At 48.1% G+C, this 14,237-nt stretch overlaps 1 protein-coding gene across 2 annotated transcripts in view; it reads left to right on the top strand.

Moving 5' to 3' along the window:
- The window catches only part of mppe1 (metallophosphoesterase 1), a 107,353-nt gene that overhangs the window by 38,925 nt on the left and 54,191 nt on the right, over positions 1-14,237 (top strand). For both annotated transcript variants that reach the window (XM_085992351.1, XM_085992350.1), the window contains exons 4-5: positions 6,059-6,139; positions 10,934-11,042. In XM_085992351.1, coding sequence (XP_085848477.1) covers positions 6,059-6,139; positions 10,934-11,042 — 190 coding nt within the window. The remainder of the gene's footprint in view (positions 1-6,058; positions 6,140-10,933; positions 11,043-14,237) is intronic.

The raw sequence follows: 14,237 nt of genomic DNA on the forward strand, positions 1-14,237 counted from the left end.
GGGTCTGAAAAAACGGGGCTTGTATTCCGCACAGGTGCGGCAGTCCCTGGTCATAGACCGGACCTCCTCGATGGAATAGGGCAGGTTACGGGATTTTATAAAGTGGAATAGCCGGGTGACCCCCGGGTGGCAGAGGCCATTGTGGAGGCCCTGTAGCCTGTCCCCCTGGATGCTGGCACACATCCCTCGTGATAGGGCGTCAGGGGATTCGTTGAGGGCCCCCGGCCTATATATTATGTCGTACTCAAAAGTGGAGAGTTCGATCCGCCACCTGAGAATTTTGTCGTTCTTGATCTTCCCCCTCTGTTTGTTGTTAAACATGAAGGCTACCGACCGCTGGTCGGTAAGCAGGGTGAAGCGTTTGCCGGCTAGGTAGTGCCTCCAGTGCCGCACTGCCTCCACTATGGCCTGGGCCTCCTTCTCTACCGAGGAGTGCCTGATCTCGGGCCCTTGGAGGGTTCTTGAGAAAAAGGCTACGGGCCGCCCATCCTGGTTGAGGGTGGCTGCTAAAGCGAAGTCGGACGCATCGCTTTCGACCTGGAAAGGGATGTTTTCGTCCACTGCCCACAACGCGGCCTTCTCAATGTCGTGTTTAATGCTGTTGAAGGCGGCGTGGGCCTCGGCTGTGAGCGGGAAGGACGTTGATTTCAGGAGGGGACGGGCCTTGTCGGAATAATTGGGGACCCATTGGGCGTAATAGGAGAAGAACCCCAGGCACCTTTTCAGGACCTTGGGAGTGTTTGGTAGGGGTAGCTCCCGTAGGGGGCGCAATCGGTCGGGGTCCGGACCGATTTCCCCGTTTTCCACCATGCAGCCCAGGATACAGAGGCGCGTGGTGCTAAAGACACACTTATCCTTGTTGTAGGTGAGATTGAGTCTGAGGGCGGTTTTCAGAAATCTCGCGAGGTTCGAGTCATGGTCTTGCTGGTCGTGGCCGCAGATGGTGACGTTGTCTAGGTATGGGTAGGTGGCTGTTAACTGGTTCTCATCGACCATGCGGTCCACCTCCCGCTGGAAGACCGAGACCCCGTTCGTTACCCCAAAGGGGACTCTGAGGAAGTGGTAGAGACGTCCGTTCGCCTCGAAGGCGGTGTATGGACGGTCCTCCGGCCTAATGGGGAGCTGGTGGTATGCCGATTTTAGGTCGATGGTGGAAAACACCCGGTATTGCGCGATTTGGTTAACCATATCCGCTATGCGGGGCAGGGGGTCGGTGTCTAGCTGGGTGTATAGATTAACCGTCTGGCTATAATCTATCACCATCCGCTTCTTTTCGCTACCCTTAACTACTACTACCTGGGTGCGCCACGGGCTGGTACTGCATTCGATGATACCTTCCCGCTTGAGTCTTTCTACTTCCGACACAATGAACCGTCTATCCTCCCAGCTGTACCGCCTACTCTTGGTCGCTATGGGTCGACAGTTGGGTGCGAGGTTGGCGAACAGAGAGGGCGGCTTGACCTTCAGGGTAGCCAGACCGCACACTGTGAGGGGCGGCTGGGACCCACCGTAGGTAAGCGTGATACTTTGGTGGTGGCACTGGAAGTCCAGACCCAAGATCATGCTCACACAGAGATCTGGCATTATCAATAGTTTAAAATCTCTGTAATCATTGCCTTTTACCGACAACATAACCGCGCAGAAACCTGTAATTTTTGAGGTATGAGTCTTATCGGCCATGGCGATTTTGCCCTGTGTGGGGACTATCGTTAGAGAAAGTCGTTTTACCGGGCTAGGATGAATAAAGCTTTCGGTGCTCCCGCAGTCAATCAAGCATTTAACCTTGTTCCCGTTTACCTCTATGTCCATCATCGATTTAGACAACGGATGTAGCCTGGATTGATCCACTGTGATCGAGGCCACCAGTGGGTCCTGGAGGTCCGTGTAGTTGGGGCAAGATGGTGGACTCCACGAGAGTGGACAAGATGGCTTCCAAGATGGCCGCTCCCACGGCGCGCACGCGGCAGTGGTGGAGTTGGAGGCGGGGTTCCCTCTGCAGACTTTGCTGAAGTGTCCTTTCTTCCCGCATTTAAAACAGGTGGTGCCCTTCGCTGGGCACAGATGCCTGGAGTGTTTGTCCTGACCGCAGAAGTAGCATTTCGGGCCCCGATGCATCGCAGCAGTAGTGGGGCTCCTGGGTGGATTGGGGCTCCGATGGTGCTGGGCTGGCCTGAGACCTGGGAGGTGAAGATGGCTTCCAAGATGGCGGCCCCCACGGTGCGCACGAGGCGGAGTGGGCCGCGTGGCCTGGGGAACAGGATTCAGAGTTCCTCTGGGCCATATCCAGTGATCGCGCTATATCTATAGCCTGTTTTAAGTCCAGTCCCTCCTTTTCAAACAGTTTCTGCCGAATATAATTTGAACTGAGGCCCGCAATAAGGGAGTCTCGAATCAGCTCCTCCGTGTACACGATGGCAGACACGGCCTTACAGTTACAGTCTCTGCCCAGTACTTTTAGGTTTAGTATAAAGTCCTCTAGTGACTCACCATGCCGCTGCGTGCGAGTAGTCAGAAGATGCCTGGCGTACACCACGTTTATTGGCCGCGCGTAGTGGGCCTTCAGGATGGTGCAGGCATCCCCGTAGCTGGTGGCGTCTTGGATGAGAGGGGAGACCCGATGGCTCACCCAGTTTCGCAGGATTCCCAGTTTCATGTCTCCGGTAGCGGTTTCGGCTGCGGCTATGGCAGTGGATGAGTTTGCAATGAAAAATTCGAAGCATTGGAACCAGTGTCCGAACTGTGTGGCTGCGTCTGAGGCATGGGGGTCCAGATCCAAGCGCTCTGGTTTCAGGAGTCGATCCATCTTGTTGTTTTAGTGATTAAAATTGATGTGCCTTCAATAACTCAAAGACAAGGGGCTAGAAATTCAGTAGGCTTTGCGCCCAGTTTTCGCCCAAAGAGGGCTTTTGCGCCACTTGCTGAGATTGCGCCAATATTCAGCGCTGCGGTAATGGCGGCGTTAGCCAGTAGCGCTGCGCCGCCACCGATGACGTCATCGGTGTGCGCAGTGCCCCGCTACCGGCCCGACCGCCATATTTAGTTGCGGCCGCCTCTTCCGCAGCGGCCACAAACAGCGATCTGAAAACGGGGCCGTCCTACAGCCTTAGTGGGGCGAGTTAAGGCGGAGGTGCGGCCGGCCGCTTTTTCGGCGGCCGCCTGCCCGCACCTCCTTCCCCGGCCTCCTCCACCCCCCCCCCCCCGCGGCATTGCCGGCTGTGTTCCGGGAGCCCGGCACTTCTCCGTGGTGCCGGGCTCATTTGCCGGCACTAGCGAGCGGCGATCTCGCTGTTGCAGGCACCTCCCCCTTAAGAGAGGGAGGAAGGCCTGCAGTACCGCAGCCTGCCGCTCCGCAGCGGGTGGCGCTGTGGCACCTAGCGCGCCGAAATTCAGTTTCAGCGCCCCAAGCGGGGGCGGCCACACCCTTGAATAGCGGCCGGCTTCGACTTGGGGCGCTGAAACTGAATTTCCGGCAGGCGCAAGTGGCTCCGCGTGCAGCGGTAACTTCTGGGCGCAAGCGAGCTGGCGGGCCCAAACTGAATTTCTAGGCCAAGGAGTTTAAAGAATTCAACTGAAGGCTTTTAATCACTAAGAACATAGCAGCATAGCAGGTCTTCCCACATCGGGTTCATCTGGTAGTGAGTGACTCATACAGCTCCTGAGACCTTTATATGGCAAAAGACAGGGGCGTAGCCCATACACACAATAGGAACAAAAGGGTGTGGTTCACACAATACAAGCAGGTAAAATACAAGCAGGTCTGATGAAGGCATATTTCATCACACAGTGTGTTACAATTTGGGAGTGAGAGGGCATTGGTAAGAACTTGGAGATTTTCCTTGTGGCCTACGACACGATCTCAACCTCCAGATGTGTTAGCTGCCTTGTAACACATTCCAGCCTGTGTATGGTTGTTTTATAAACAAGTTCACAAGTTGCAGTTAAATCTAGTAATTCATTCCCTCACTATGGCTATCTCGGGCAGGGTGGAGTGTTGTGTATGTACCTTAAGGGAATAACTGGTCTCAGACTGCAGTACCGGCAGTGACCACCCCTGTATAAAAGGCCCTAGCAGGCTTCTGTAGTTTCAGTTTCCAGGTTGTCTCCATTCAGTAAAGACTTGTTATAATCAACTCCTGCAGTCCGTGTCTCAATTATACACGGACATAATATGGAGCGTTACATTTTCAGATGACCTTATTAATTTTCTGAATTTAATTTATGGTTTGCTCTTATCCTGCTTGAAAAGCATCTGCGGTTTTTGAACCGATCAATCCAGCTGCTATATTACGTTGGAGGTCTTCCATGTTGCTAGGTGCAGTAGCTAGTGCAGTGTCTCTGCTTTAAATTATTTTAAATCCTGTTATCACATTTAAGTCCTTTATTTCCCTATCTAACGCTTTATGAGGAGTATAAACCCAGTTCTTCAAAACCTTTGTCCACGTAAATTCTGCACTGCTAATGGAAAAATAATTTTATACCCTTTTATACCCATCAGCCATGATCTTATTGAATGGCGGAGCAGGCTCGAGGGGCCGAATGACCTACTCCTGCTCCTACCTCTTATGTTGAGTTTCTATGAAGGAATGCAATGATTATCGCTTTAAATATAAATGTGAAACGACAAGGGTAATTGTGCATATTTAAACTTATGGGTTTCAGTTTGTGCTAATTCAGGAATGAGAAGTATCACATGAGAAAAGTTTCATCAAGCCCATCTGTCTACCGACCTTAGGCTGTATCTTGTGAGCAAAAGTTCAGCACAGTTTCTCCCTAACTTCCAGAATATCTCTTTAACCTTCCATTCTGCACTATATCTACTTCAGCTGATTGTCTCCCTTTAGCCAATAAGAGTTCTTCCTCCATTTTCATTGATGCTGAGAGGTTGTTTCCCCCTGGCTGGGGAGTCTAGAACCAGAGGTCACAGTCTCAGGATAAGGGGTTGTCCATTTAGGACTGAGATGAGGAGAAATGTCTTCACTGAAAGGGTTGTGAATGCCTGGCGTGCTCTACCCCAGAGGGCTGTGGAGGCTCAGTTGTTGTGGTAACTATTCGCTCTCATTTATAAAAAAGGATATAGAGGCACTGGAGAAGGCGCAAAAAAGATTTACTAGAATTATACCAGAACTGAGAGGTTATACCTATCAGGAAAGATTGAACAGGCTGGGGCTCTTTTCTCTGGAAAAGAGAAGATTGAGGGTTGACGTGATAGAGGTCTTCAAGATTATGAAAGGGTTTGATAGGGTAGACCTAGAGAAGGTGTTCCACTTGCAGGCGCAACCAGAACTAGGGGCCATAAATATAAGATCAATGCTCATAAATTCAAAAGGGAACTCAGGAGAAACCTCTTTACCCAGAGAGTGGTTAGAATGTGGAACTCACTACCACAGGGAGTGGTTGAGGCAAATACAGGAAACTTTGTGATATCCGGCACCGACGGGACCGAGCTGTTGCCGTCCCATCAAAACTGCCGGACAAACCAGCGCTAATGTTGAAACATACGGAGAGCTCCGTATCTGGCAACAAACCCTGTTGCTTAGCAACAGCTTCTAAACAGTTGGCCGTACCTTGCAAGCGTCTCTGTAGCTTAGCAACAGCTTCAGCGAGACCTTGCAGAGCCTGACTGGTGTAAAAAAAGCAACGAAAAGAAAAAAAAACTAACGAAACGGCTCCTGATTTTTGCCGGTGGCTCGAGCATTCCGGACAGTTAACCTCCGGATAAACCAAAGTTTCCTGTAGCACAGATGCATTCAAGGGGGAGCTCGATAAACACATGAGTGAGAGAGGAATAGAAGGGTATGTTGATTTGGTTAGAGAGGTGGGAGGAGGCTCGTGTGGAGCATAAACAGCGGCATGGACCTGTTGGGCCGGATGGCCTGTTTCTGTGCTGTAACTACTTTGTAACACTTGGTAATTTCTGTTAATGTTCTGATTTGTTATTTTTTTTAGTGAGCAGACGTAACACATTTTAGCTTGAAAAATACTAAATGTTGGGTTTGTGCAAATGGCTTGCTTTTTTTTTAGTAAAACCGGAACCGCTATCTTTGACTTCCTTTTACAGAATGGATTGGTACAAACTGCAGAGGTTTGAGGGGGTGTTTAACTTCACCTCTGCAAAAGTGGTGACGAGGAAAGGAATAAAGTAAGTGAACTCTAATTATTATTACCTGCTGTAAGAGTGTTGCTTGATTCATTTAAGAGTTTAAAGAGCAGCTGGTATGCCATAGGGACGCTGGGGGGGGGGGGGGGAATAGTTCCTTAATTTGACTTCCTTTGCTTCGAGTCATGGTGGTTTAGCAAGAACAATATTGCAGCGAGCCTTTGGCTTAGCGGTAGCATTCCCACTCCAGACAGTCCCGGAGAACTGGAGTTCCGGCTTCGAATTCTGGATTGACATCCAGCAGGATACTCTCGTCCGGTGGGTGTGGGTGGATCACTCCCCCGCTCCCCCTACTCCCATTTTATGGGTTGTGGAAACCCATAAAACCTTCCCGCCATATAGGACCAATTACCCTACCAGCAATGTTCTCTTTATTTTTTTTGGGTGCGTGGCCCCTTTAAGGGGCCTGCGCGGCCCATTCAAAATAGCGCGCATGCGTGGTTTTTCCTATTTATAAGCCGGTGGGCTGGCTGAGCGGGAGCTGCAGAGCAACTTAAAGGGAGCATTGCCTACCGGCTGGTATAGATACATAGAAAAATAGGAGCAGGAGTAGGCCATTCGGCCCTTCGAGCCTGCTCCGCCATTCAGTATGATCATGGCTGATCCTCTATCTCAATAACATATTCCCGCTCTCTCCCCATACCCCTTGATGCCTTTTGTGTCTAGAAATTTATCTATCTCCTTTCTTATATATATTCAAGTGACTTGGCCTCCACAGCCTTCTGTGGTAGAGAATTGCACAGGTTCACCACCCTCTGGGTGAAGAAATTTCTCCTCATCTCAGTCCTAAATGTCCTACCCTGTATCCTGAGACTGTGACCCCTCGTTCTAGACCCCCCCAGCCAGGGGAAACATCCTCCCTGCATCCAGTCTGTCTAGCCCTGTCAGAATTTTATACGTTTCATTGAGCTCCCCTCTCATTCTTCTAAACTCGAGTGAATACAGGCCTAGTCGACCTAGTATGAAAGTGGTTATGGGCATGAGAAGAGCGCTCATGTCGCGCGCGGCCTGTCAGACTGTTAATCATCCTGCGAAACCTTCCACTACTTCACACTGTTCTCCAAGGAAGGAGTGCGAAGATACAGGAACAGCATCACCAAAATAATTACCGTTTTCTAGTGCATGTGACACAGCGGTACCGTGTTGTCACCGGGTCTGCTCCAGTTAACCACCATTCATCTTTATTCTACATCCTCGCGATTCCATACGGGTAGAGTGTAGTTTGATGGGTTCCAGGGAAACTACTACTTAAGAAGCATGTGACTGCCGTAATACAGCAGATAGGTGCTGCCACAAGTCAGCTCCTACTCCGACACCATATAAAGCATCATCACCTGTACCATTGCACCAGTTTTTCCTCGGTAGATGTTCTTTGCTCCTTGTGCCAGACATTTCCTTGCTATATGTTTGGAACAATCAGGTTAGATGTTAGAAGATCAACCGTTCTGTTAATTTATCTGGCTTGTCCAGATTTCTGTATTTCCTTTTGGGTTTCACAGCAAATTAAGATGTCAATACTTAGCATCAGACCTCCAGAAAATATCTAGGCTGGGTTCGTAAATATAAGATAGTCACTAATAAATCCAATAGGGAATTCAGGAGAAACTCCGTTACCCAGAGAGTGGTGAGAATGTGGAACTCGCTACCACAGGGAGTGGTTGAGGTGAATAGCACAGATGCATTTAAGGGGAAGCTAGATAAGTACATGAGGGGAGAAGGGAATAGAAGGGAATGCAGATAGGGTTAGGGTTAGATGAAGTAGGGTGGGAGGAGGCTCGTGTGGAGCATAAACACTGGCATAGACCAGTTGGGCCAAATGGCCTGTTTTTTAAAATTCGTTTATGGGATGTGGGCATCGCTGGCAAAGCCAGCATTCCTAATTGCCCTTGAGAAGGTGGTGGCGAGCCGCCGCCTTGAACCGCTGCAGTCCGTGTGGTGAATGTACGGCCACAGTGCTGTTAGGGAGGAAGTTCCAGGATTTTGACCCAGCGACGATGAAGGAACGGAGCTATATTTCTAAGTCAGGATGGTGTGTGACTTGGAGGGGAACTTGGAGGTGGTGGTGTTCCCATGCGCCTGCTGCCCTTGTCCTTCTAGGTGGAAGAGGTCACGGGTTTGGGAGGTGCTGCCGAAGAAGCCTTGGCGAGTTGCTGCAGTGCATCTTGTAGATGGTACACACTGCAGCCACGGTGCACCGGTGGTGGAGGGAGTGAATGTTTAAGGTGGTGGATGGGCTGCCAATCAAGCGGGCTGCTTTGTCCTGGATGGTGTCGAGCTTCTTGAGTGTTGTTGGAGCTGCACTCATCCAGGCAAGTGTGATATAAATTCTATGTAAATTACAGGGCAAGTGTACAAAACTAAAACGATTCCCTATTGGTCCTATGCTAACACCAGCGACCAATGCTTCGGTTGTTGGACGGACAAATATATAGGCAGCAAATGAGAGTAGACTAGAAATTGGAGTTTTACACTGAGCACTGACTCCTGGAGCTGGGGTGGGATCTGTTCACACTATAGGGATAGTCAAAACGAAGTGTAAATATCCCTGCAGGACATTAGGGGGCCTGACAAACCATAACCCAAGAAAGTATCTTGAAACAAGGCTGGCTTTATACTCGCATCCCCCACTGTGGGAGATGGGTGAAACTGCTGCCAGCATGAACGTGGTCTCTGTTTCACTCTTTTCGGAGATATTCACACACTTCCTTTTAGGGAGAGGATTTGGAAGAAAACGGAGAGAAATTTGCCACTCATTCATAGACGGTGCACCAGATGTCGCACTTTGGCATTTTTGATTTTTTTTTCGATGAAAGAATTTGGTATTTGAGTTCTGTGTTTTAGAACAAAGTGAGTAACAAAGGGTTGCAGGGGATGAAGAATGCACCTTAAAGCTAGACAGACCAGTTTGGGGAGTGCCACATCTTGCAGTATGCAGGTTGAGCGTCCTGAATCCGGCAACCTCAGGACCGAGGCCAAGCCGGTTTTGGGGTTTTTCTGGACTTTGGAACGTGTTTCTGATGTCCGAAGTCTGGAAATGCCCGAGCCCAGGTTGCGATATTTCCGGACTTCAGACATCAGAAACACGCGCCGAGTCCGGCTAATTCCGGTGTTTGGTAAGCCTCCCTCAGGGTGTCCGGATTCTGGAACACTTTACGGATTCCGGACCCCCTGCCACCAATTGACCCGGAGTCTGGATTCTGGAAGTCCGGATTTGGGACGCTCAACCTGTACTTCAAACTGATGCAACAACGATCCGTTCATAGGATCATAGAAACTTACAGCACAGAAGGAGGTCATTCGGCCCACGTGCCTGAAAAAGCAGTCGTGCTCAGTCCCACCCCCCCCCCGCTTTTTGTCCCATAGAAGATAGGAGCAGGAGTGGCCATTCGGCCCCTCGAGCCTGCTCCACCATTCAATGAGATCATGGCTGATCATCCAAATTCAGTACCCTGTCCCTGCCTTCTCCCCATATCCCTTGATCCCTTTAGCCGTAAGAAATATATCCAACTCCTTCTTGAATATATTTAATGAACTGACCTCCACTGCCTTCTGTGGTAGAGAATTCCACAGGTTCACCACTCTCTGGGTGAAGAAATTCCTCCTCATCTCTGTCCTAAATGGCTTACTCCTTATCCTTAGACTGTGACCCCTGGTTCTGGACTCCCCGGCCATCGGGAACATCCTTCCTGCATCCAGTCTGTCTAGTCCTGTTAGAATTTTATGTTTCAATGAGATCCCCTCTCATTCTTCTAAACTCCAGTGAGTATAAGCCCAATCGACCCAATCTCTCCTCATACGTCATTCCTGCCATCCCAGGTATCAGTCTGGTGAATCTTCGCTGCACCCACCCCATGGCAAGAACATCCTTCCTCAGATAAGGCGACCAAAACTGCACACAATACTCAAGGTGTGGTCTCACCAAGGCCCTGTACAACTGCAGCAAGACATCCTTGTTCCTGTACTCGAATCCTCTCGCTATGAAGGCCAAGATACCATTTGCCTTCTTAACCGCCTGCTGCACCTGCATGCTTACCTTCAGCGACTAGTGCACAAGGACACCCAGGTCTCGTTGCACTTCCCCTTTTCCCAATCTATTGCCGTTCAGATAATAATCAGTCTTCCTGTTTTTGCCACCGAAGTGGATAACCTCGCATTTATCCACAAGTTAATACACAAGTTTAAACTATTTATTTAAAAATAAGTTACGTAGCGTGTTGTTACAATCTGTAATGCACTGCCAGAAAGGTGGAAGCAGATTCAATAATAACTTTCAAAAGGGAACTGGATAAATACTAGAATGGAAAAATTTACAGGGCTATGGGGAAAGAGCAGGGGCAGTGGGAGTAATTGGATATCTCTGCGAAAGAGCCGGCACAAGCATGGCCCCCTGTGCTGTATCATTCAATGATTCTATTCGAAATGGATGCACAAAAGGTAAACTGTTGAATGATAATATCACATCTTTGATGTTTAATAAAGCGCTTAAAGTAAAGTAAAGTATGTTTAGGCAGTTTTAATCAGTTCTAATGGACGTGGCAGGATCTATATTAAACCAGCTGGTGGAGCAATGGAAGAATCCCCCTGGTACAGTGGGAGATGGTGTGAGGTTGCCATTAAGGGTTTTCTTTGCGGGGGATAGAATAGAGATTACTTGAGCTGGGATCAGAGCAGGCCCAGTGTTCCACCCTCCAGCGTACTTTGTTAAATGTTTGAGGAAAATTACCCATTAAAAATGCAGATGGACGGAAGAGTTATGCTGCTGTTTTGTGTTCGCAGTTTCGTTCTGGTGAACAGCGTTGCTTTGCAAGGGGATGGCTGTTCCATCTGCAAGAAAGTAGAAAATGATCTTCTTCAACTCTCCTTGGCATTAAATTGCTCCCGCCAGGTAAGTTAACACCATTTGCAGAACTGCTGGGACTAATTCCAAAGAATACACAGTTAAAATTATTTATTTTTAAAAAAACAAGTTGATATGATCTGGAACGCACTGTCTGAAAAGGTGGCGGAAGCAGATTCAAAAACAACTTTCAAAAGGGAATTGGATAAAAACTTGAAAAGGAAAAATGTGCAGGGCTATGAAAAGAAAAAAGAAAGACTTGCATTTCTATAGCACCTTTCACGACAACTGAACGTCTCAAAGTGCTTTACAGCCAAGGGAGTACTTTTTGAAGTGTAGTCACTGTTGTAAGGTGGGAAACATGGCAGCCATTTTGCGCACAGCAAGATCCCACAAACAGCAATGCGATAATGACCAGATAACCTGTTTTTGTTATGTTGATTGAGAGCTAAATATTGGCCAAGGGGAAAGAGCAGGGGGAGTAGGGCTGATTGGACAGCTCGCCCAAAGAGCCAGCACAGGCACGATGGGCCGAATGACCTCCTTCTGTGCTGTAAGATTCTAATATGTAATAATAGCAATCAGTATACCATTTACTTTCCATTCTAGCCTTGTCGTAAGTATTAAATATTTGATATAAACATTGACAGTGATGCAATTGATTCAGTTCACTGATTTGTGGCAGTAACATGTATTAAAAAAATTATAAAAAAATGTTTAGTTCAAATAAAAGCTCAGATTATTTTCTTATCTGGTCAAAATGCCACCGATATCTTGTCTAATTGTGACTGCGATGCTTCATCTCTCCTTGAGCTCTCTATTACCTTCGATACAGTTAACCGTCTCCTCGCCTTTCCTTGCTGGTCCACTTTTTGCACCTCCCAGTGTAGCCAACAGATCTTCGATGGCTGCATCTTCCATTCCCACACGGTCAGCTCTGGCATGCCCCATACTCTGTCCCTGCTCCCTCAGATTTCTCATACATGCTGCCCCTTGGTGATATTATCCATAAGCATGGGGTCAAGTTGCGAATGTTGGTCAGTGACCTCTAGCTTTGCCGCTTCGCCGCTACCTTCAACTCTACGATTGTCTCCGTGCTGTCTGATTGCTTGTCTGACGTAAAGTCACGGATAAGTCACAACTTCCTCCAAATAAACATAAGGAAGACCAAAGCAATCGTAGAAACATAGAAGATAGGAGCAGGAGTAGGCCATTCGGCCCCTCGAGCCTGCTCAGCCATTCAATGAGATCATGGCTGATCATTCAAATTCAGTACCCTGTCCCTGCGTTCTCCCCATATCCCTTCGTCCCTTTAGCCTTAAGAAATATATCCAACACCTGGAATCAAAGAATGGTTACAGCACGGAAGAAGGCCATTCAGTCCGTCAATCTCGTGCCGACTCTCAGCTGGTCCCACTGCCCCCCCCCACCCGCCCCTTGCCCTGTAGCCCTGCAAATTTTTTTCCTTCAGATACTTATCCAACCCCCTTTTGAAAGATTAAGATTGAGTCTGAATCGACCACCCTTTCAGGCAGTGCATTCCAGATCTTAACCACTCGCTGCGTAAAAAGTTTTTCCTCATGTCGCCTTTGGTTCTTTTGCCAATCACCTGAAATCTGTGTCCTCTGGTTCTCGACCCTTCCACCAATGGGAACAGTTTCTCTCTATCTACTCTGCCTAGACCCCTCATGATTTTGAACACCTCGATCAAATCTCCTCTCAATCTTCTCTGCTCCAAGGAGAAGAACCTCAGCTTCTCTAGTCTAACCACGTAACTGAAGTCCCTCATTCCTGGAATCATTCTCGTAAATCTTTTCTGCACCCTCTCTAAGGCCTTCACATCCTTCCTAAAGTGCGGTGCCCAGAATTGGACACAATACTCGAAATGGGGCGAACCAGTGTTTTATAAAGTTTCATCATAATTTCCACACTTTTGTACTCTATCCCTCTATTTATGAAGCCCAGGATCCCGTATGCCTTTTTAACCGCTTTCTCAACCTGCCCTGCCACCTTCAACGATTTGTGCACATATACCCCCAGGTCTCTCTGTTAGTGCACCCCCTTTAGAATTGTACCCTTTAGTTTATATTGCCTCTCATTCTTTCTACCAAAATGTATCACTTCACACTTTTGTGCGTTAAATTTCATCTGCCACGTGTCCGCCCATTTCACCAGCCTGTTTATGTCTTCCTGAAGTCTATCACTATCCTCCTTCCTCCTCACTGTTCACTATATTTCCAAGTTTTGTGTCATCTGCAAATTTTGAAATTGTGCCCGTACACCCACGTCCAAGTCATTAATATATATCAAGAAAAGCAGTGGTCCTAGTACCGACCCCTGGGGAACACCACTGTGTACCTTCCTCCAGTCTGAAAAACAACCGTTCACCACTACTCTCTGTTTTCTGTCACTTAGCCAATTTCATATCCATGCTGCTACTGTCCCTTTTATTCCATGGGCTTCAACTTTGCTGGCAAGCCTATTATGTGGCACGTTATCAAACGCCTTTTGGAAGTTCATTTACAGCTCGTGAACTGCATTGCCCTCATCAACCCTCTCTGTGATGTCATCAAAAAACTCAAATCAAGCTAGTTAAACATGATTTGTCTTTAACAAATTCGTGCTGGCTTTTCTTAATTAATTCATACTTGTCCAAGTGACTGTTAATTTTGTCCCTGATTACTGTTTCTAAAAGCTTCCCCACTACTGAGGTTAAACTGGCTGGTCTGTAGTTGCTGGGTTTATCTTTACATTCTTTTTTGAACAATGGTGTAACATTTGCAATTCTCCAGTCCTCTGGCACCCCCCCCCCCCCCACCCCCCGTATCTATGGAGGATTGGAAGATTATGGCCAGTACCTCTGCAATTTCTGCCCTCAATTCCCTCAGCATCCTAGGATGCATCCCATCTGGTCCTGGTGACTTATCTATTTTAAGTACAGCCAGCCTTTCTAACACCTCTATCAATTTTTATACTATCCAGTGTCTCCACTACCTCCTCTTTCACTATGTCTATGGCAGCATCCTCTTCCTTGGTGAAGACAGATGCAAAGTACTCATTTAGTACCTCAGCCATACCCTCTGCCTCCATGCGTAGGTCTCCTTTTTGGTCCCTAATCGGCCCCACCCTTCCTCTTACCAACTTTTTACTATTTATATGCCTATAGAAGACTTTTGGATTACCTTTTTATGTTGGCTGTCATTCTATTCTCATACCCTCTCTTTGCCCCTCTTATTCTCTTTT

Source organism: Somniosus microcephalus, chromosome 7 (assembly GCF_052327205.1).
Source record: "Somniosus microcephalus isolate GS21.2 chromosome 7, FLI_Smic_1.0, whole genome shotgun sequence".
Classification (NCBI taxonomy): Eukaryota; Metazoa; Chordata; class Chondrichthyes; order Squaliformes; family Somniosidae; genus Somniosus; species Somniosus microcephalus.